Genomic DNA, 23,498 nt, shown 5'->3' on the forward strand with positions numbered 1-23,498 from the left:
GACAATCAAACAGTCCCTTCAGAGGATTCACAGATTTTCATTTTAGTGGAAGGTAAATCTGAGAATCATCTGCGTAACAGTGAAACGAAATTCCATATTTTTTAAAAATAGATCCCAACGGGAGCATATAAATTGAAAAAAGGACTGGACCAAGGATAGAGCCCTGGGGGACCCCGCAAAAAAGGGTCGTCTTTGGAGACAATGTGTCTCTGAATCTAACAGAGAAAGTACGATTAGATAAGTAGGATTTAAACCATTCCAAAGCAAGCCCTTTAATTCCGGCACATTGTTCCAGTCAAGAGATAAGAATCCTGTGATCTACTGTGTCAAAAGCAGCACTGAGGTCTAATAATATTAAAATAACAGAATCTCCCAAGTTGGTAAAAGTTAAAAGGTCATTAGAAACTTTAAAAGAAAATAAATCTGCGTGTGATTTCAAGTGGGTTAAATTCTAGACTATTTGTCTTTATCCAGTGACTTCCTGTTCATGGAGTCTCCAATGACCAGAACCCCTTTGGTAACCAAACCAACTGCTAGCTGTAGCTTTCTTCCTTCCTTTCTTCCTTCACAGACATAGCTGTAGCTTTGTATTTACAAACTTAAGTGTGGTATAGGTCACCACTTCCTTTATCAGAAATAGACAGCCTAGAATAAAGTAAAGGGCGAATGACAACACACATTTCCTAAAATATCAAATTAGTCCTTTTGCTGGAGATATTTTTAGTGTCTCTACATTGGGGTTAGCTCTACTTTCACTCGGGCAAAGTGAATACTTCTTTTAACACTGCAAAGCTGAACATCGTACATGTTAAACCAGGGCTTTATGTTGGTCAGTCCTGGGGGAAGCAAACTTGAGATGAAGTGTGTCTGCTCTTCAAAACATGTACTGGACAAGTACAATAAGCCTTGACTGATTTATAGCCCAGCAGGAGCTCGTAACTACTACTACCCACCAACTTCTCTTTCTACCAGCGTAGCTGCTCACTGTAAATCAAATCTGCTGCTGGAGATTTTTGGGCACGGGCTCAGCTCTGTGGCACTGCGATCTATATTTAAAAAAACCCTCACCCTGACCTTGTTTCCCAGTATAAAGAAAGTTCCAGACTCCTGGGATGACTGTCATGTTTTTGCTGTGGGCTGTTCCCCAAGTTCCACCTGGACTTGGGGAACCGTGGGGAGTGTCAGAGAGCTGTCAGGCATACCAGAGTGCAGCTGCTTGATTGTCACATTACAACTGACTGCTGAAAAGGATTACTAGCCATTTAAGAAGCAAATCGGGCTCGATCACCAGGCTTATTCACTCAGCGCTAATGATAAAAACCTAAGATGAGCTACCACAGCTACATAGGACAAGTTAAAACGTTTGACTTTACAACATAAATCATGAAAAAGATATTGACTTTGGCATAATAAAGCTGCCTTGCTTCTTCGTGTTCAAATATCACGTTTCTTCTGACATGAAGGCATCAGTGCTTGGGCCAAAGTGTGAACAATAGGAGTGGAAAAGTGTTTGTCGAGTGTCAACTTCAACTCTAAATAGCACTCCTTGCTTGTAGCCTTCCAACTTCTTCATCAGAAATAGACGGCTGAGCAATGAAGTAAAGGGCAAATGACCAAGTTACAGCTTTCAGTCACAAAGCAAAGTGTCCTAACTCTGAACAACAACAACAGCGGCACTGAACATGCATTATATTGTATTTATAGAGAACAATGGTCGTGAAAGCATTGATTAATGATGCTGAGGCTAGTGGCTGATGATCTTTATGTTTTAAAGTTGACACACTTGAAGGAAAATATGCACTGATCAGTTTTAAGCTGCTTTCCCCTCTTGTATCTGTGGAAGCATTGTCTGTTAAATTGTCTGTTAAAATGTTTGAGGCCCATATCAAACATGGCCAAGTATGTCCTCCTTCATTTCTTAGTTTTTTGCATATTTGGTACACTTTCATGTTTCAGATATTCAAATAAATTTTAACAATAAGCATAAATACAAAATGCAGCTTTTAAATGAAAATTTCATTTATTAAGGGAAAAGGTTAACCAAACCAACCTGGACCTGTGTGAAACAGTAAGTGCTCCCTAAAACTAATGATTGGTTGTGTGACCACTGGCAGCAGGAACTGCAATTAAGTGTTTGTGATACCTGGCAATGAGTCTTTCACATTGCTGTGGAGCAGTTTTGGTTCACTTCTCTTTGCAGAATCGTTTTAGTTCAGCCACACTGGATGGAAACGGCCTGCTTAAGATAATGCCAAAGCATCTCAATCTGATTTAAGTCCAGACTACTCAAAACCTTCATTTTGTTTGTATTTTTATTTTGGGGGGCAATTCAGAGGTGGACTTGGTGGTGTGTTTCTTATCATTGTCTTATTGCATAACTTAAGTGAGCTTGAGCTTCAGGCCATGAACTTATGGCCTGACATTCTCCTTCAGGATTTCTGCTAGACAGCAGAATTTATGGTTCGTCAAGGTCCTGAAGTATGATCCGCTGGTATGATCTGTTTATGAAATGCTGTGTTAGTTTTATGCCAGATGTAATAGGACTCAAACCTTCCAAAAAGTTCAACCTTTGTCTATTCAGTCCACAGAATATTTTCCCAAATGTCATCAAGATGTTTTTTGGCAAATGTGAGGCGAGCTTTTGTGTTCTTTTTGGTCAGCAGTGGTTTTCTCCTTGGAACTCTGTATTGTTGAATCATGACCTTAATCTAACGAGTAAAGTCTTCTGTTCTTTAGATAGTGTTCTGGGTTCTTTTGTGACCTCCTGGATGACTTGTAGATGCATTCTCAGAGTAATTTTCGTGGACGATCACCCCTGGGAAGGTTTATCACTGCTCCAAGGTTTCTCCATTTGTGGATAAAGGCCTTCGTCATGGTTCACTGGAGTCCCAAAGCCTTAGAAATGGCTTTGTAAGCATTTCCAGACTGATAGATGTCAGTGACTTTGTTTCTCATTGTTTTTAAGTTTCTTTCTTTCTTTAAGATCTTTTAGGCTCCTTCATTTTGTGGAAGGTTGTTGACAGGTTCTGTTTGATTGACTTAACAGATCTGCCAAGAATCAGGCCTAAGTGTGGCAAGCTAAAGTGAACACAGCTTTCCAAAAAAAGTGTAAAAAAATTGTTCGATTGAGGATCTGAAAGATGTAAATGTGACAATATGCAAAAAAGAAAATAAAAGAAAAAAGAAGAAATCTGAAAGGGGCAAATACTTTTTCACAGCATTGTAGAAATTGCTTCAGGTTGCTCTATAAAACACACCACTAAGGCAGAGTATACGAAAATAACGATTATGACCGTGACTCGTGCACCGTTACTTCAGTACAGTGTAAGCATGAAGCGTGGTGTTGGAAACAAGAAAAGCATTTTTTAGTTTTGTAATCTCAATGATTTTACTAAAGTTTGTTTTAATACCATTTAGAGGCTGATATATATAAAATAGTTTATACCTTAAAAACATGGCATTTTTTCTACTTTTCTCTATTTTAAAATATTTTTTTATTCATTAAGGGATAAAAGTAGATTTCCAACATCAAAGAAGATTTTTGTACCAACAAAATAAAATTTACAACATTTGGAATTTATTCATTGTTCAGATTTATATATTGGTTATTGGTTATTATGCACATTGTTGTCTATTTCGATAAAATTTTAGAAACTTGCAGAAGAAATAGTAAATTTTTGTATGTAATGTAAATAATATTGTGGGATTTTATCAAGGTGATATCTGTTCTGTTTATATTCACATATTCACCTGTGGTGTCTCACCTTACTCTAACAGTGACTTTATCAGCAATGGACACAATGAGAAACTGATCTTTAATGTCTTTCTGTTTCTTTTATAGCAGGAGTGAGACCCTAACCATTGACATCCCAGTTACACCTGTTCAAACTCACACTTCTGCTGCTCTACGTTCACACCTGTTCCCCTTCAGCACGCCCGTATTTTGCATGAGGTTCGCATCACAATGAGGGAGAAGGGAATGACATAATGGGATTCCTGTGTCAAAGTCTTCCAGCTCTAGCTTTACAGTATCAGTACCTTTGCACTGCCACCTATTTTGACTTAGCCATGCTTCAAGAGTTTCATCAAAAATGAAAAGATGATGGCTTGACTTGATATGTGACTATAAGTAATTTAAAAGAATATAACACTTTCTAATTGTTTTTACATGGTTAATACTCAGTAGTAAACTAAAACTGTCCATTAGCTGTTGCTGTCACTATTTTTCATTCAAGCATTCTGCAAGTTATTTTGCTTTCAGCTCTCATTAGCAGGTCTATAATTCATATGGTGCATTTGGGCTTTGACATTATGTCATATAGCTTATACCCAGTAATTAGTATTCTTGCTTTATAGTGATACATGCACACTGCTTTTTGTGATGAAAGTTATGGTTTTGATTCCATAGAAAGTATACTGTACTCCACAGCTGGATATTGGATGAAAAGCTTGTATATAATTTACTTGTTTTGTAGGTTTTAGTTTCTACTAAGGCATCCATCATAAAGGGTTTCTGACGTATTTAATAAGGCCTTTGCATGTACTTAATATAGATCAGTTAGACGTAATTAACAAGTCTGTGGTTGTGAAGCAATAAAGAAATCTCTTTGGCTAATGTTTACAATTTTGATAAAAGTTTTTAATATTTTTTTAACAATAATAAGTTGTGCACAAACACTCATAAATAAACCATTAAATGAATGACTTTGATGTTCGCAAAGGATGGCAAAACTATCCGAGTGATTCAGCTCTTCAAGAGAGAAATATATCAACATCTATGTAGGGGTGGGGAACGCCAGGCCTCAAGGGCCAGTGTCCTACAGGTTTTCTAAAACCTTCAAGATACCGGCCCTTGAGGCCTGGATTCCCCAACCCCTGGTCTACTGGATGGATTAATCTATTAGACATTCATGTTCTGTTACTCATTTTTAAATACCTTGTCATGCAAACGTACTCACTAAAAATGGAAGACGTGATAAATATTTTTACCTGCTGAACATTGTAGTTTCTATTCCTATTGTGAGCATGGCATCAGTGTGACTCTTCGGATGTAGTATGAAGAGCACACAGAGAAAACACAGACTATCTGATCACTCACCTCGTGATTAACTTCAAAAGGCAACTGGCTCTTAGTTCATTCACTCGTCATTTAGTCAAATTTACAACTCCAAAATGGATGATGCACGATAATAGTTAGAAAGCCGATAAGCCTTGATAAAGGCGCTCTTATTAAAATTCTAATTAAAAAACACACAAGGATCCACACCTCAAATCATAAGTTAACACTGGCACATCCTGCCTAGGCCTGCTACAGCTGCGTGAAACATTTTCACGAATAACATCCAGCTTTGTTACTGTTATGGCTTTTTTTTTTTTGCAAAAAAAAGTCTATGAATACTTGTGTATGCAAGTATCTACTGTAACAACAGTTCAGTGAACAAATCTTATTGTATTCAACAAACAGGTTATAGTCTGGCTGCTTTGCTTATCTATTGTGCATTTACATGCCACCTACTTCAGCTTTTTATGCGTTGCAGAAACATTAGAGACCTGCAAGACAATCGCAACATGCACTCTGTTTAAAAAAAGCCTGTAATTAACAGTGAATGTAACCCGGTGCTCCTGTCAGCAGTGCACATACGTTCAATTCTGCCTAAATGTATTGTGACACTTTCAGCATTTTTTTTATTGATTGCCTTGTTTGAGTTGTTTACAAATATTGTATGTATGGCTTCAGCAATAAAAAAAAATGGAGGAAAAAAAGTTCTGGTTCTGTTTTAATTTTAACCAATGAAAGGAAATGCTGTCATTTGTAACCATTTGTGAAATTATGGTGTGTTGAAAACACAGTGGAGGGTGACGAGGCAGGAATCTACCTGCAAAACATGTAGCACGTATGAGTGTGTGTGTGTGTGTGTGTGTGTGTGTGTGTGTGTGTGTGTGTGTGTGTGTGTGTGTGTGTGTGTGTGTGTGTGTGTGTTAGTATCTAGTTCCTTGTGTGTCTGTAATGTCCAGCTCTCTAACAATAGACTGATCAGCCATAGGGTGTTGCAATCACATGAGTCAGAAGGGCTGGACTATGTATCCTTGATGCTTAACCTGTTTGTTAAGTTCAAGGAGCTGGAGTCTGTCGCTCGCCTCTGAGCTCCTCTGTCTGGGTCACAGGTAAGGGCACGCATGCTCTGTGTGGGGAAATGTTACCAAATAAATCTTGTTTAACCTTAAATATTGAACTGAATTAATCGATCAGTTAGTTTATCACTGAATGAAATCTGGTCTTGGATTGTTTTCGCAGCATGCTGAAATCTTTTTAAGCCACATTACAAATCCAACAAAACTGTCTCCATGGCATCTTTATAACATCTTCTGTGACTGTACAGCAGCTTGAACATGTACGCACACAGACACTATTGATAAATTCATCATTTTTGCTTACTTTTACATTTTGTTATAATAAAAACTTGTTATTGGCAGAATAATAAGCAGATAATAATAAGTAGACAATAACACATTCTATACATGAGTAGAATTTCAATGTTTTACTTCAAACTTAACTGGAGATATTAACTTTACATTTGAAGCCGTTCTGCCTACAGCATCACCATCTGCACAGTAATAAAACACTTTTTTATAGTTGTCGTCAGTAATTTCAAACTTGTGACAGGACTTTGATCACATTTAGTTGAATAACTATGTGTGTACCCTTTAAATACGCATACAGAAGTGTTTTATTTGGGCATATTGAGTAGGAGTGTTTTCCAGTTATTGTGTTGCTGCTGTTGTCCAGTTAAAGATCAGAATAGACATCTTCAACTCTGGCCAGGCTATGATATCTGATCCAACGCTGACCCTCATTGTAAACTGTGTGAACGGTTGCTATCTCAGGATCTACTATGCTGCTTAATGATCAGAAATAGTTGTTGGTGTAAATATAGGCTAATAGGGTGTCCATTTTGCAGAGCTCACCCTTAACAAAATGTCTGACACAGAAGAAGTCGGGGAGGTTCAGTATGTGATCAATTTTACACTTTTTTTTTATCTTCATGTTATTATGAGTGCAACATTTCTTTATTGTGTAATTAAGAGGACATTTTTAATTGTGGCAATGTTTCTGCTCTCTTCCAGGGAAGAAGATGGTAAGAAAATTGCATCTACCCATTATTTTATACACCTGATTTCATTCCCAGTTTACTAATCATGTGTGCTCCTGGTCATCAGCACAAGATGACTCAAAGACCAAGCCTAAGTACGTTTCTTAACTTCCCTTACGTTGAGCAGTTTAAACCTCACTTAGGACGAATCATTCAACGATAAACTGTTCACACCTGCAGGTTTATGGCAAACATTTCGGCCCCGAAGATCCCTGATGGTGAAAAGGTGGACTTTGATGTGAGTCAGCCTCATCAAACGTCTCTCTGTTTGAAACTGACCAGACACATTTCTCACAATGTTTGGTTTTTTGACGCAGGATATCTACAGGAAACGTCAGGAGAAGGATCTAGCTGAGCTGCAGTCTCTGATCGAGGCTCACTTCGTCCAGAGGAAGAAAGAGGAAGAAGAACTCATTGCCCTCGTTAATAGAATTGTGAGTTGGTTGCAGAGCAGTCACAGTGTCTGTACCCGGCTGAAGTTCACCGTGACTGCGCGCACCTTTGTGTGTTTCTTGGTTGTTGTTGTTTTTTTAGGAGAAGCGTCGTTCTGAGAGAGCCGAGCAGCAAAGGATCAGGGCGGAGAGAGAAAAGGAGAGACAGAACAGACTTGCGGTACGGACGTGGATTTACACCTTCAGTCTACTGTTTATTATTCCACCTGCAGCTAAAACAGTATTGAATGATTGGCTTGTGCTGCATGCAGGAGGAGAAGGAGCGTAAGGAGCAGGAGGAACAAAGGAAGAAGATGGATGAGGACGCAAAGAAGAAGAAGGCCCTCTCAAACATGTCTCAGCAGTACGGTGGTGGACAGAAGGTCTCTCAGTTTCCTGTGAATGACAGAATTAGAATAGTATGAAGCAGACATCTGCTTGCTTGACTTAATAAGAATGGATCACCTGAGTGGATAGTCCACTGTGATGCTCCAACTGCAGTAGCTTTGCATGATTTACAGTTAAAAGTACTGGGCCCCTCAGTTTACCCACAAAGCTGGTTTTATCTACTCCACCTTTACGACTCTTCTCCCATTAAGCTCTCTCTTTTGATTGGCTGTCTTTGATAAACAGAAGCCTTGAAGGTGGAAAACAATGTCTGAAACTGAGCATTCCCAGCTCTCTGAAGACTTCAGGATTACTTGTACATATGCTGGAATGCAGTTTAAAATAAGTTAATAATAATAATACATAGAGAATGTTGAGGCGGATTCATGCTCATTCTTTATGTTATGTTAAGCAGAGTGACACCAGAAGAGGCAAGAAAACAACTGAGAGAGAGAAGAAGAAGAAGATACTGGCTGAACGCAAGAAACCTCTTAGCGTTGATCACCTGAGCGAGGATAAACTCAAGTATGACAACACTATGCAGGGCTTCTTCAGTATTCATAGTTCATTATGTTTCTAAATATTGGCCACATAACTCGTGTTAATACTGCAACATATTTAATAGTAACAGGTAATTTGATACGTTTTTGGTATGAATTTCTACTTTAGGGATAAAGCCAAAGAACTGTGGGAGTCACTCATGGGGCTGGAGGCTGAGAAGTTCGACCTCAGTGAGAAACTCAAAAGACAGAAATATGATGTAAGTCATGAACTATTAATCCGTTCTGTGATATTACTGTCATTATTTAAAAAGACAAAATAGAACATTGAGTGTATTTATGACCAACAGCACGAGAAACACCTGAAGGCAACCATCCTGCATTTATCATTTATTGATATTTGTTGGTGTGGTTTGCTAGTTTCACGATTCACGTTAGACCCCGTTGTGTAAGATTATCAGCCTTTTTATTTCGAAACACTGAGGAGATGTTTATGTGCCGTTGCAGATCAACCTGCTTCTCTCTCGTGTTCAGGATCACCAGAGGTAAGCACACAGCTCCCCCGCTGGATCTCTTCCTATTTTGATGACCTTCTAAGGTTTCTTGTCTTACATAAAGCTTCTGTTTCTCCATTTCACACTTTTCTAAGATACGATTTCACCACTCACAATCAGAAAATAGATCAGAGACCGCAGTTATGAGTGTATTATGTTCTAAAAAACAGTGTCACTCAGCTCAGCGGATACTCGAGAAATCTATCATCTGTGACATTATTAGAAAAACACATCACGTACCCTGTTCTTATAGTTTGAATTTATTTTCTGTTAAACAAACAGCATGCAGCTTGACAGCATACCCCCATGAAGTCAAAAGCCTTAAATGTTTGCGGTTAAAATTTCTGCACTTAAAATATTACCAACTTAATCATTTCCACATCATCTCATGACTCCCACAGTCTTTGTATTTCCGTCTTTAACATCTGTACCCTGGGTAATGGCATGTCGAATTGCTAAATAATGAAACTATATGATATCCGTGTTTATTAAACTCATTGGTATCCTGAACCTTTTCAGTGCCAAAGGTCGTGGAAAAGGCAAGATGGGCCGTGTGAGATAAAGCTGCTACAAGATAGAGTCGAGGCAAACGGTGACACCAGCGATGGACCCTGGTGTCTATTGTCCATGTGTTCATTCTTCTATTGTGTAAGGTTATGTGTCAGTTGCTATGGTCATAAAAGTACAAAACAAGTGTTTCTGTGTAAATCTGTCCACTATAATAACTCTTACACAAAAATTCACACTGAACAGCAAATGTGTCTACTTTTGCATTGTTCTTGTGTCGCTTTAAAAATAAAGAAATAAAGAAATAATGAATGTATGATGTATTGGTATGGGGTATGTTAACAATTACAAAAAAGTGCATTTCTTTTGCAGTGCACAAATTACTTCAAAATCCAATAAAGAGGGCATATACATGGTGTCACATGAGTTTTCATTTGTAGCTTTAATCAAAATCTACAGTTGGAGCGCATATTCCTCAGCAAGGCCCCACATAGTCGTGATGTATAATATTATTTATGTACTGTTTTACTTACATTAAGAAAAATATAATAATCTAGGACAGAAGTATACGTGATGCCGATGGCGAGTGACTAAAATGTACTTCCCCTGATTATTACTTCCTTGCTGTACATTAAAACTATGTTTCCATATACACATATCCACACCAGTGCATTTCTGAGTTGTCTCTACAGCCTGAGCTGCTGCATGACTCGACAGGGAGGTGGGATGGTCCACATGAAGACAGCGAGGGTCCCCACAAGGATGAAGAGAGCTTGCTGAAGATTGCTCATCCTCACCACAGGTGGGTTTCTCGGATCTCTGCTATCACCTGGCTGGCTTTCTGCAACGCCTAGACACAGAGATGAGAAGACAGATGTAATCTAATAACTGATTTTAATGTCGTCATCACACCGCATTAGGATCATACTGGGATGTACAGTTTCTCCATCAAGTCACACAAGAGAATCATAAGTCTGATTTACTGCGGTAAGTAGAGGGATTTTTATGCTAAAAAGATTTGAAAAATCATCTGCTAGATTGATTCATTTCTCGTGCCTCATATTGGCTTCAAACAAATGTCTAAATGAACGTTTGTACAGAAAGATGCTGTGTTCACAGAACAGTCAGTGCAACAATAACTTCAGAGCACTGAGGAACCATGTATATCTCTAATGTTGCAATAACAAAGCATGCTAAATAGTTAAGGCTTTTCCTAATTCATAAGACATTTCTTTGTCTTTGGAAAAAGAAGTTATATATTGTGGCATGCAGAGGAATCTTCACAAGGAAGCTCCACACACAGATTGAGCTTGCTGTTTGACCCCAAGCTGGTAGGGGGAGCTCTTTATTAAACACTTGCTGGTGCTACACTGTGCTTCGAGGGTCAATAACAGCGTAACAGAACTCATTTATGGTACTGCATTCTTTCTATAAAACAATAGCTGTCAGTGACTTTGTACCGCAGTACAAACACAACATTTAAGATAATAGTTAAAAGTAACGTAACCATAAACAATAAAACAAGAACATCTAAACAGCAGCACGTCCTAGGGCATGATGAGAGAGAACTAGCTGCTCCCTCAACACGCCACAATATTATATTTACTGGATAAAATATAACTTTGTATGACATTGGCTCATGCTTTTTTGTGATGAATCTGTCACCTTGAGCATGTCAGCAGCCTCGTTGCGTCTTTGAGCCATGTCCTCGGACTCTGTCAGCAGGTCGCTCAGCAGCGTCGTCTTATATAACTGACCCACCAGCTCACTCTGCAGGCAGTCCTTCACATGGTTCACCAGGAAGTGCATCACTGCCTTTGGTACACTGAGGCCAAACGCAGTAAAACGTATAGTAAGGATTAACGATGTTAACGTTTACTCTGTTGCAGATGAAAAACCGTGAATCCTTACCTGTCTTGGATGTTTTTCCGAACAATGAGGAAATAAGACTTGATGAGTCTCTCGATGACCTCACAGTCTCTCTGCTCCCGAGCAGACAACTTTCTTGATACTGGAACAGGCTGACAATGAAATAAGAGAAACTCTAATAGCTATAATATTCAGCAGATTAGTGCACTTACAATACATCTACAGAACATTTTACCAATACCAGATATTGCCATCGAGCAAAAACAATTTTTAAACCTGCTTATACAAATGCAGAGTTCTCACCACATCTAATAGGTTGACAGCATAGCCCTTCTGGGGACTTGCAGTGATAAGAGGCTGGGGCATGGCCCTGTCACCAGCTGGAATCTCCTCGCCCTTTCTCACCATGCTCCTCCAGTTGCCCGTGCCACTGTCTGTCTGGTCACTGACAGAAGAGCTCTGAGAAACACTGGCTGCTCCCTACAGAGGGGAGAGATATAAGAGGTAATGAAAACAAGTAAAATCATCAGCTGATCCAACATTAAAAAAAACCCCAAAAAAACAGAGCACATCCAGAAGGAATTTCCTGATAATTTTTGACATGCTTCAAATATCAGCATGCCATAGGTCTTCTTTGACTTCAGTACAAAGACGTTCATCCAGATTGGTGCTCATTGTCCTGACTGTGAACTGAGCAAGCAAAGGGAATGTGTGGATAAAATGACAGGCAGTGTGTGACTGGGTGAAGCAATCATGACACAAAGGCTTTTTAAAGTTACTTAACTATATAAAATTTGATATAAATCCTGAGTGTAATGGCTCTTGGCACAAAATGTAACAGATTTACCTAAACCAGATCTTGAATATCTTTCTTTGGAGTGAATATATAATAAAATTACAAAGAGTGTCCATATCATATAGTCTACCAGTGCTAGTAAGGTTTTCTTCAATTCCCCATTAAAAGAAACCCCAAAACAAACAAAAACCTCATGTCATTTCAGTTGAGCTGGGAATTGTGCTTTTTCTATCCGTGCAACCAGCATGCAGAAAATAGGGTTAGATGCAAATCAAAGTGTAAGAGCCAAAGAAACACAGTTTGGCTGATTTTAAAGGAATCAAAGAAAGTCTGGGGGTGGGCAGATGTAGACACAGGCAGGGGAAATGAACAAGACACACCTTAGTGACCTCGCCCTCATGGGCAGAAGTTTCGGTGGGGGAGAGAGACTGCCCCCCAGGACCTCTAAGGGACTAAAGAAAGACATGAGGAAGAAAGGAGAGGAGCATGGACAGGAGCTATAAGCGGAAGGTGTGCATGAGCCTTACATACAGTAAGATAGAAGAAATGCCCGACATACAAGTTGGGCAGCTTCAGGTTAAGCAGACTGAAAGCACATAATTTTTTTATTTGTATATTTTATTATATTCTTATAACTTTATATATGCATGTATACGTGAACAGCTGGTTTTGCCCTGACTAAATAAATCTACATATGCAGGAAAGAAGAAGTTAAAGTGCGTTACCACAAAGCAGTTACTCTCAGACAGACAAACTGTACCTTATCTCTGGGAACGGCAGAGGGCAGATCTCTCAGTCTATTCCGTCTCTGCTCCTACAAAAACAAAATTTTGAAAAATATCACAAGCAGAAGAAGAGAAAATTCTCCCTTTTCTGGAAAAGAAAAATCATAATTAAAAACAATCAGTGTGAGGTGACAAAAGAGGATTACACAAACACTGCATTAAATAAATGTAAATGAAAGTAGTGGCCAATCTCTTACTTCGATGTTGTTGTTCATAAGGCCACTGGCATCAGCAAAGTCGGGGTGTTTGGTGTTGATATACGCCAGCTCAATGGCAACCAAGTTATGTACCTGAAAATCGATTCAGAAAATAGGTTTTTCAGATTAGGGGCTGTTTGTTAACTTCCTTTATAAATACCACAAGTGTGAGGAGTTCCTGACCATTTCATTTGTGACTGGGAGCCTTTTTCTGAGAAGGGATGTGACCACCTCTACTATAGCATCATGAAGCTTTGGAAACCTCAGTAACTCCTGCAGAGATGATGAACAATCAATCAAAATGAAAGCCTAATGTTACAACCTTCGGCAATTACAGCACACCTCTGTGCTTTAGTCGCTGGTGAGGGCGTGTCTGACCTGCGTGCTGTAGTTACTGCAGTGCTGGATGATCCTCTGCATCTCCTCGTGAACGAGCTCCACGCAGCGCAGGCTGGGCTCTTCCAGACGCTTGACCTGCCGCTTCACGAGCAACTCAAACGAAACCTCGGGCACAAACAGAGCCGGCCTCGGGCCCTGACAAAGGCAATTAAAGTGTAAGCTTTGAAAAAAGTGCCTTTTAAGACTATCAAATCAACGGATGTCACAGAAACCAACCGTTGCATTTCTGATTGCAGTGAGCACGTCAATGGTTGTCAGACCACCCAGAGGATCGACTGACTCCAACGTGCGACCGAACGTCTCGTGGAATATATAACAAATCCGTGCTCCACCACACCTGAGGAGGAGAAAGGACCACATTAAAGCACACTCAGATGCAGAATGGGCTTTCATTAAGGAAAGTATGATGCTAGCGCCCCTTGGTGGCATAACAAGGTAAATGCAGTTTAGAGTTGTGTAACTCACAGTTCAGCTGTCTCGATGTACTTGGCCGTGCCCTCTATTGTGTTGCAGTACTCTGCAGCAAACTTGGTGATAATCTGCAGCAACGTGGCACTCTTATCCTCGACAGGTTCACCGTAACTGTTGAGTAAAGACTGATACTGCGCTGCCAGCACATTGATCCTCGTCTTCAGCTCAGGGAGACAGTCTCTGATGTGGTGCATCAGTAACCTGTGGTAATAAGAAAGGAAGTCGGCAGGCTTGTTACGGACTAGTGTAGCCAGTGCTGTTTCATCTTGTCAGGAAGGGACTAAAACTCAAACAATTAGGCTAAAAAAAAGGTCAATATTTCAAATTTAAATACATACATAATGTATCACTTTCATACCTGTTCAATGTTCTAGCCAGATATTTGGTTCCATTTCTGTTTGCGAGGGAGGGGTACTTCTTTTGTAAGAATGCATGTTCATCTCGAATAGAATCTGCCACCAGCTTCTTCTGATTGATATCCAACTGGCTCCTGATCAAGTGCACAAACAAAAATAACTATGAGGCTGAGTTGAACTTAAAAGGCGCAGTTTTGCCTTGTGTGACCACTCACTGCACCGATACCTGTTTACTACTCCAATAATGCCCAGTTTAACAGGGATGACTCTGCCCATCAGGACATCCATGGCGTCCGTACCAGCATCCATCAGGTCAAGCTTGGTTATCACTGCTAGCGTCCTCCTACCTAAACACAGAACGCACAAACCCAATGTTAAAAAAACCACTGCTGAGGAAAGAAAGCAAAGAGCACGTGTGAGGGAGAAATGAAAATAAATGCTTGTGCTGATTTAACTAAAAACAACCAGGAGAGAAGAGGAAACCAAAGCAAAACAGGGATGCCATTTACCATCAGGGTCAACCTCACGGGCCACCTTGAGAGCCTCTGATGTCGCCATATCTGTGTTGGCAGCAGTCACAGCCAAGATGATTGAATTGGGGTTGGAGATATACTTTAAAATCAGCTCTCTGATCTGGATCTCTATGTCTTTTGGCTGATCGCCCACTGGTACCTGTTTTAACAAATACAAGTAGACTTTATCCATGGCAGATGACCACAGCTGATTAATAAATAGCAGTGGGGTATTAAAGCCTACAACCACATAACTACTCATGTAAGCACATTTATTTAACACTTATCAGTCCTTTCAAGCTACATGTAACTAGCTTTCATCTGAATAATCAATGAATGTGACCTGGACAGAGATACATGAGCAAGGAGAAAGAAAAAATCATTAAATCAGCTAATGTACAATATGGATCAATATGCTTCCTAGTTCCTGTTATAAAACGTACAAATAGCTTAGCAAACTTGTCTTACCTTGGTGATGCCAGGAAGATCCACTAATGTGAGATTCACAACTTGTGGAGAGAAGATTTTTAGGTGAATGGGTTCATCGCTAATTCCCTGCAAACATAATAAAGCACCTTTCAGGTTGGTGTGGACATTTAAAGCTCATCCATTTTCTCCATTCATGTTTGACACTCACTTTGTTACTGCCAGAAATTCGTTCCGTTTCTGTCTCGATTTCGTGTCTGATTTCCTCAAAATCTGCGTAGATCTGAAAAGATGATTTAACCATGAATATTAAGGGGGTAAGAATGAGCAACATTAATTTCAAAAAGCATTTGTTGACACTGAAAAGACAAGGACAGCCGGGAGGAGCAGAAAGTACATGACAGGGAACACTTACAAAGAAATCCTGAGAAAATCCAATTGATATCACGAGGCTCTCAGCACCTCATAAGAGCTTATTTGTTCAAACATGAAGAACTACAGTAAATGAAACTCAGAAAAAGACACAATGTAGCTTTGGAGGACATTAGCCCTGTGGCCAAAAAGATATTTTTAGCAGCTGAAAGGGTGTGTGTGCCTGATCCTGTAACATGTTTTACATTTGAGGCATGCCGCAAAACCAGAAAATGTCGTCCTGTTCAATGCATATGTGTCAAAGTAAATATGGGGCAAAGAACAAAGATGTGTCTTTTTTCACCTTTGTATTTGAAATATTCAGATGTTTCTAATACACAGTACAGCATGGGCATGAGAGTGTTAACCTTGTGGAGAATAGGCTGAAAAGTCTACCTTGTTTTTGGTGTGTAGGAATTTGCCCCATTCTTCTCCATCGATGCCTGCAGAAATACAAAGTCGAGGACAGATGTTTTAGATACAGATTACGTGATAGATGTGGCCTTGAGACAAACGTTACTATTATTACATCCCTGATTTAAATGTGTTTTCTGCCGGCAAGGATGTGAAAGATAAACTCTTCAGAGGAGAAGGCGCCACAGCTGAAGAGCTGTTCTCACATAACAGTAAAGGAAGTAAATAACCTAAAGCAAAAATAAAGTGCATTCTGGAAAGCAGAAACCTAGAAAGGCTATTTAAAAAAACAAAACAAATCAAAGTAAGCTGATTTTTGATGCAATAATCAACAGGTTGGGGTCTGTTGTTCATCTGAAGGAAGCTGCTCTATGAGGCCCATTATTTTCAACACAATTGTATATTTTTTGACCAGAATATGCCAACTCTCTCTAACAAACTTCAAATGACAGACACCAGCCTATTTGGGCGGAAGGGCATGAGATGAAGCCACATGGTTTTGCAGTTTTGGAAAAGCTATACAAATACAAAGCAAGATGGGGACAAATACAGAAAAGAGATGGGTGGTGGGGAGCGTTGGATTCGGTGGGGGGGCTGATTACATAAGATACAAACACAGTGGGATACAGAACATGGGAAAAGGAGACCTTTGTAAAGGCGTCCGTTTTTCTTGGATTCTGCAGTTAAAGAGAGACGACAGGAGAGAAAAGAGTTAACTCGGCAATCTGCAGCCCCTGCATGAGACTCTGCAGTAATGCAGAGTCACTCTGCAGTCATTCCCAGAGGGCAGGACAAACTACACGCAGGATCTTGGCACATTTCAGTTCCTTGTTTATGTTTTTTACTGAGAAGCGGGTGGCATCTGTTCTCAATCAGAGATAATAACACCATCAATACGAAGTCACTCTAACTGCTCTAACAATAAAAAGCAATTAAGAATCTGTTTAAAGAGCTCCCTTTATTTTACATTTTATTAAAGCTGTAAATTTTGTCAGAAAATTGGAAGCATAGTGGACTAATCCAACTACTAAACAAATGCCAGTCTGAAAAATGCGTTAGAAAACACCAAAGGCTGAAAATGTGTAAAAAGTTGACTTTAAAACTAACTATTTAGAAAAATATAAATGTTCATTTTCGACATAAAAATTAGAAGAGGGGACAGTTATGTTACCATTCTCTTCTGTGGGTTTTCTGCGGTCTTCTTGGTCGATGTGCACTAGCTGGAGGACGAGAGGCCGGCGTGTGACAACACCAGTCCCTCGTGGCAGAATATCCCTGCCAACCAGGCTCTCCAAAACCGAACTCTTCCCGCTGCTCTGTAGAAAGTAACAACAACAAGATCATAAACAACAAAACTCCCCCCAAAGGGCGTAATCTTGACCCGATTTTCACCAAAATTAAATCAGCTCGAGCTTTTATTGGTATCTACCACCATGCAAAATTTAAACACAGTACTTAGAAAACTGGACACCAGACTGGTAACAAACAGTCAAACAAACCCAATTACACACTCCCTCCTTTTGGGTGGAGAACAAAATCACCTCATATAAAAGGCTCAAGTATGAATGACTCATTCATTGGCCAGAAAAAGTTGTTTTCAGCATACAGAAAAAAAACCTCTTAACTGACACAGAGTTTTACGTTCACAGACGAGATTTTGGTGCCCCACACAAAAGAAAAACCTTCCGACCATAATAAATGTATTTTACCAGTGTGGTTAATCAGGGCTTCATTTAATCGAACATCATTTTTAATTACATGGTCAGAAACAGCAAAAAGCATCACTTTGGTCTGATTCTATTTGCTGTACATGAACCAATACTCTCACACAGGAAGCCCCATGAGAGGTTAGCATTACACTATTTTTTAAAGCCCATTTTTGCTGAACAAATGTTTTCAGGCATTAGTAGAGGAACTAGTATTAATTTAGGAACTAAAGTTTGGAGTTCTGACAAACATTCAAGTTTTTTAACCTGTGCACTATTTTTGTCTACACAGGAGGGAAGCGCTATAATGCATTAACACCAGTATAAGGGATGGTGTTTCTATTGATACAGGACTGTGTGAAAGTCTCAAGCCACCCCTCATACATGGAAAGAGGGAAATAAATGCAACGATTATTTAAACCTGCAAAAATATATGGAAACACAGTACATAAGGCAGAAACAGAATTTGTAAAATTCTAATGAGCTTTAAAGTCAAACTTTCATATGACCACCTTTATTCTTCTTCACAGCCTGAACTCTCTAAGGCAAACTTTCTTGCAATTTCTTTAAGTAGTCTTCAGGAGTAGGATTTGAATGATTTGAAATTGAAGACCTGCTGATTTTCAGTTCAGTTTTTGTGTAATGTTGGCATAGCTCAGCCTTTCTACCTTTTTCAGTTCCTTAAGAAATGCTTCTTGACAGCCACCATTTCTGATTGGTGAACACTAGATGTATCAACTGAAGAGCCAGATGCATCTCTCAGGTCACTGCTGGACTTTTACCCTATTTCTTAAGGACATGACTTTCAGATACTGTGCATCTGCTACAGGTAGGTTTTTAGGCCTGTGACGATTTCTTTTATTCTCCACTTGCCCAGATTCTTCAATATTTAAGGAGACACTTGCATAGCGCTGTAGGCTTGATTCAGTTTGTAGTTGAGTCATCTCTAACGAAACTGTGTGTAAAGTGAAATACTTCACATAGCTAGCAAAATGCACATAAACGGCCAAGTAATCTTCCACAGTAGGAGCAGCAGCTGTAGCAGTAAACCTAAAGTTGATCTGACTGCTATAAGTCGGTCTAATGATGGACAAGACACACACACACAAAAAACAATTATTAAAACCTTCAGTGTAATCTCTGAGCTGCTCTTAACTGTGAAGCAGAGCATTGACAAGGACAAAGATTAAAAGAACAGACACAAGCACGTTGCATCCGGTCTTAATGGGTCAAAAACATCCTTTGGCTTGCCTGGTTTTACTCTAACACCCTCACATCCCTGCCAATACGTCTGAGACAGTCACATCCCATTAGCCTTAGGCAAAACCTCCCACTTTAAACCACGTAGGCTTCAATGTCTCACTACTCCACAAGGTAGTGAGAAACTGTATTATAGATGTTGACTTCATGTCAGTAATAGTTTTTGTGGTGCTGCTAAATTGCACTTGGGTACAGTAGGGTGAAAGACGTTTTTAATTAATTGTTCACCGCTGTAATATTAACAAAGATGCGATAAATATAACTAATAGTATATTAAATCTCTAAAGAATTGCCAGATAAAATACTGATGGGATGCACTAGTTGTAGATAGGTGTTCTTCAGAAATTGGCAAACTTAAATTTAGTCTAGGTTATTCATAAAGTCGTAAGTACAAATTGTGTTTTCCATAAAAACGACAGACGGCTGGTCAAATTGTTTATGTAACTAGATTAAGAAAAACAGCACTTGATTTTGTTTTCTGGAGACTAACCACAAGGCTAGAACATGTGGATAAACACTACTGTAAACTGTCAACCGTAACCCTGCTTAGTTTACTATGGCAGTAAACTAAAACAATTAAAAATCCACGTTATGCTTTTATGGACAGTTAATAGTACTGTGTCTGCGTGAAAGTGAAAGAAAAACTGCGGTGAAAACAAAGAGTCAAAACAATAAGATGCTGCAGGCTAACTAAAAGTTAGCTTTCAAGCAAAGTGACGTCTCTCACCTGTGTTCCCACAACAACTATCTGCGGCAGTTGGATTGTGTCTGCGCCGACAGTTGTAAATACGTCTTGCAGCTTGTTTATGACAGGTATAAGTGCCTCCATTAGCGCCGATTCTAAACCTGTCAAACAGAGAACTTTCTTAACGCACACGGGTACAAAGTCATTCAATGTCCCGCAGCTAAAAGCTACTGGTTTGTCTTCGGATCGGACATCTACGCACGTAGTTAGTCACAGTTGCATTATGGGACTTGACGTTCACGACAGTCAAACGCAGCTACGCCTCTTTCTCGGGATTCGATTGTTGCCGAACTACATTTCCTAGAGGCTACATCGTGAGCCGTACTCCCACAATAATAATTATTTTTCCCGCAACGCAACAGTAACCACGGTGAGCGTCAAAATATTTATAGGAACACAGACAAAAATTAAATTCTAATTCAAAGTTTTGTCTGGACATTTTATTATGCCCTGGCTATTGCTTATTTTACTACATTATAGCAGAGTGTCAAGTGCACTTCATACAGGAGCGAACTAATGAGGAATATTAACAGTGTTAAACTCAACCAGCACTGATGCTTGTAGTACACAAGAGGCATTAAAAGCCTATATGCTTCCGAGGTAGTTCAGTTTTAACAGTCCTTCCACAATTTACTTTACACATACCCTAACACAACAACACGTTTTTAATGGAAATAACACAACCAGACTGATGCAACATTGACAATTTATTTTTAAGCAATAAGGAAGCGTTTTAATTTATAACAACTCAAATTAAAAAAATGAGTATGTTAAGTTCAGCATACTAGCGTTTGCTGATACTATTGTGCTGACTTCTTTAAATATAAACTTTAGTTATTAATGATTAATGAATATTGGAGGCAATACATTGTTGTGGTATGTTGTGTAATACATGTCAGAAACATTGTGGGTCTCAGTGAATCAGAGAACCACTGCTAGGCCTGCAAAACCTTTGTGAAACATATTTTATTTGAATCAACATCATTTGTATCTGACAAATTATCTTGAGGCTAGATGAAGCAATTTCCACTTAAATCCAAGTCCCAAACAATCCTCTCTTACTTGTATTTTTGGCTTTCCAGCTATCAACCAATTTCTTTCATGTTGAACTGGCTGTAATTTCATGATCATAGTGTTCATAAAAGGTCCAGCATTGTAGAGTACAAGAATATTTTATTATTTCAAGTAAAAACTGCAAAACACAAGTTAGACAAACCAACATGTGGAGGTTTACAGGTTTTTTGTTTCTGCTCATTTGACAGCTGCAAGCAAAACACTGCTGGCTGCCACTGTTTCTGCCAGTATATGTGATTGTGGAGTTAAAATAACAAACCCTTTACAAAGAACCTGTACAAAATAGTGGTAGGCGAACTCGTAACACATACATTTCTGTGCAATATTGAGCAACATATTTTTTTTTTCTTAAATTTTATGTTATTTATTTTTCCACAATTGTAACAAGATAATGTTTTTAAACTTCATTATCAAAAGAAGGTGCTTGGAAAAAATACTGACAAAACTGCTTACTTCACCACTAAGCAAAAAACTACAACAATCACTCACAAGTGAAAATATGCTGGAAATATGTTGGAAAAAGATAGCTTATTTCATTTTAAAACTAAGCTAAATTGCCTGTTTATTCAGTGCCTGTCATTCCTGAATGTCAGTGCTTAACACAAATGTTCACGCTTCACAGTATTTTGAACCAACTGGCTTTCTTCAACTTGAAAAATACAAATATGTTGTATGCTTTCAAGGCATTTTTTTAAGCCATTTACATTGCACCCTATGATGCAGTGCAGTCTGTGTAAGTAGTTACCATATTACCTCTGCGTTGCGTTACTGTTCTACAGTGCTGTTTCGACGTACCATGAAACTGGTTTTCAGTCTGTTTGGTGTGTCTGTCAAAAGTAAACATTCTCTCAATATCATCAAACATATCATTGATAACCCCGGCTCCAAAACCACCTTGAAAGTGTCTTTTATGTCTGCTGTGGGACCTGGAGTGTTCATCAAAGTGTCTTCGGTGACGGGCGTGTCTGTTCTGGCTGTAGATGTCAAAGTCCTTAAATATGTCATCAAAACTGAAGGTGAAAGGTTGGTGGGCACCTTGTCTGTGTTTGCCTTGCGTCTCCCCATCGAAGTACGCGTCAGTGTCCCCGAACTGATCATACTCGCTTCTTCTTGCCTCATCTGATAAAGTTTCATAAGCTGCACAGAAATACAGAAACACAAAATTCAGTCAAAGTGAGGGAGTTTTATTATCTCAACATTAAAAAAGGTGTGGCTGAAAAAGCCCCGACTAAAGGCATGACTAACCAAACTGTAATATAGGTAATTGGTGATCAATTAAAGGACAAACTTATCCATTGGATCAACATGTGCCACCAAGAAAACCCCAACATGCATCAGTGTTCCTTATCATTAATTATTATTATTAGTAGTAGTAATATCAGATTCACACATTGTACTGTTCACATTTCATTTGTCACTCATAAATATAAATTTTAACAGTCTAAATATCAATTTTCCTGTTTGATAGTGAATTAAAACGCTACATTACAATAACAATCATATCCAAGACATGCCAGATAACTACGAATTTTCCCAAAATACGCCAAAATAAACAAATCAGCTGTACCTCCAGCAATTTCCCTAAATCTCACTTCAGCATCAGGGCTCTTGTTCTTATCTGGGTGATATTTCTTTGCAAGCTTGTGGAAAGCCTTCTTTATCTGGCGCTCTGTGGCCCCTTTAGGCACTCCCAGTATGTCATAGTAGTCCTTCTTGGCAAGTATCAGCTCTGTTATCACGAGGACGCACACTGCAAACGTTAGCACAGACTGTGCAGCTGCCATGGCTCCAGTGTCCTGTCATTCAAGAGAGAAAAGTACAGCACAAATAGTGAGTTTCAAGCCAGACAGCACGGTGTAACTGGTAGTATCACATGTCCTAGCCTCTGAAGAACCACCGCCTTTTAAACGCAACATCTGTCTTAACCTACATTTGGAGAATGAAAACTTAGCCAATAAGAAAAGAACTGGTACAGGCTACTGCTGTTTGAATTAGAATTTATCTTTTAAAATTTTACATTTTTAAACGGCGGCACCAACCTCTCTTAATACTAGCCTGCCGTGGCTAACACATGCTAGCGGTCCCCATCACAGTCTACTCAGGCTGCGACTCAATCAATTACCTGTCTGGGTGTCGTCTGCCGCTTCCTTTCTACACAAGCGGTCATTAACCGTTTAACCAACACCAAACATCATGGTATTAAGTTGTTATTAGTAGGTGTTATAGACGAGTAGTGTGAAATGAGACTAGTTCCATGTCTTCTTCGCTAGTTTTGCGGTATCGCTTTAGACCTGACGAATTCTATCTTATCTGCCCTCTGTCGGTCAATGCCGTAAATATTCCTTCTTAAAATGTCCATAATTAGTGTTGTGAGTCCCACAGGCACTCGCATTAGTTACTAAACTCGCTATAACTATTTGAATACGCACAAGTGGTTTTATTTAATTTTGATGCAAAAGATTTTGCTGTTTATGTGATTGAACTATTTGGGTAGCATCTCTTTAATTCCACCTGCAGCGCTTCAATTTTTAACAGCAAATCCCGAGT

General features: G+C 39.2%; 4 protein-coding genes across 10 annotated transcripts in view; 2 read left to right on the top strand and 2 right to left on the bottom strand.

The window, feature by feature from the left end:
* cald1b (caldesmon 1b) overlaps positions 1–5,757 on the top strand; it is a 32,371-nt gene extending 26,614 nt beyond the window's left edge. For 3 of the 4 annotated variants that reach the window (XM_085462289.1, XM_085462288.1, XM_085462291.1), the window contains exon 17: positions 3,842–5,757. The gene's annotated coding sequence lies outside the window, so the exon portion shown is untranslated. The remainder of the gene's footprint in view (positions 1–3,841) is intronic. The other variant, XM_085462290.1, reaches the window with a different exon arrangement.
* A 1,409-nt stretch (positions 5,758–7,166) lies between these two features.
* Positions 7,167–9,748, top strand: tnnt2d (troponin T2d, cardiac). 2 transcript variants are annotated; one of them, XM_085462297.1, is made up of 9 exons: positions 7,167–7,246; positions 7,332–7,389; positions 7,469–7,585; positions 7,686–7,763; positions 7,855–7,965; positions 8,382–8,494; positions 8,639–8,729; positions 8,977–9,014; positions 9,543–9,748. In XM_085462297.1, exons 2-9 carry the CDS (start codon positions 7,336–7,338, stop codon positions 9,583–9,585), a joined length of 645 nt encoding a protein of 214 aa, XP_085318423.1. In that variant the 5' UTR covers positions 7,167–7,246; positions 7,332–7,335; the 3' UTR covers positions 9,586–9,748. The 2 variants fall into 2 exon arrangements, with proteins under 2 accessions (XP_085318423.1, XP_085318424.1); XM_085462298.1 differs by having other exon boundaries at positions 7,168–7,246; positions 8,385–8,494.
* A 205-nt stretch (positions 9,749–9,953) lies between these two features.
* On the bottom strand, positions 9,954–20,148 carry dnm1l (dynamin 1-like). 3 transcript variants are annotated; one of them, XM_085462293.1, is made up of 20 exons: positions 19,860–20,148; positions 17,338–17,482; positions 16,814–16,843; positions 16,149–16,195; positions 15,553–15,624; positions 15,384–15,470; positions 14,913–15,075; positions 14,630–14,750; positions 14,406–14,537; positions 14,042–14,248; positions 13,793–13,913; positions 13,556–13,711; positions 13,361–13,450; positions 13,178–13,270; positions 12,956–13,009; positions 12,576–12,647; positions 11,703–11,879; positions 11,442–11,551; positions 11,196–11,355; positions 9,954–10,380 (listed from the first exon to the last, which is right to left on the bottom strand). In XM_085462293.1, the coding sequence occupies exons 1-20, from the start codon at positions 19,959–19,961 to the stop codon at positions 10,324–10,326; spliced, it is 2,196 nt and encodes a 731-aa protein (XP_085318419.1). In that variant the 5' UTR covers positions 19,962–20,148; the 3' UTR covers positions 9,954–10,323. The 3 variants fall into 3 exon arrangements, with proteins under 3 accessions (XP_085318419.1, XP_085318420.1, XP_085318421.1); XM_085462294.1 differs by lacking the exon at positions 16,814–16,843 and having other exon boundaries at positions 19,860–20,147; XM_085462295.1 differs by lacking the exon at positions 12,576–12,647 and having other exon boundaries at positions 19,860–20,147.
* Positions 20,149–20,566: 418 nt separating this feature from the next.
* Positions 20,567–23,427, bottom strand: dnajb9a (DnaJ heat shock protein family (Hsp40) member B9a). The gene is made up of 3 exons (XM_085462296.1): positions 23,074–23,427; positions 22,519–22,747; positions 20,567–22,088 (listed from the first exon to the last, which is right to left on the bottom strand). Exons 1-3 carry the CDS (start codon positions 23,116–23,118, stop codon positions 21,664–21,666), a joined length of 699 nt encoding a protein of 232 aa, XP_085318422.1. The 5' UTR covers positions 23,119–23,427; the 3' UTR covers positions 20,567–21,663.
* Between the last annotated feature and the right edge of the window lie 71 nt (positions 23,428–23,498).

The sequence above is a fragment of the Copadichromis virginalis genome, linkage group LG7 (genome assembly GCF_057382275.1).
Source record: "Copadichromis virginalis isolate Kocher_CV1m ecotype Utaka linkage group LG7, C_Virginalis_male_GT1.1, whole genome shotgun sequence".
NCBI lineage: Eukaryota > Metazoa > Chordata > Actinopteri > Cichliformes > Cichlidae > Copadichromis > Copadichromis virginalis.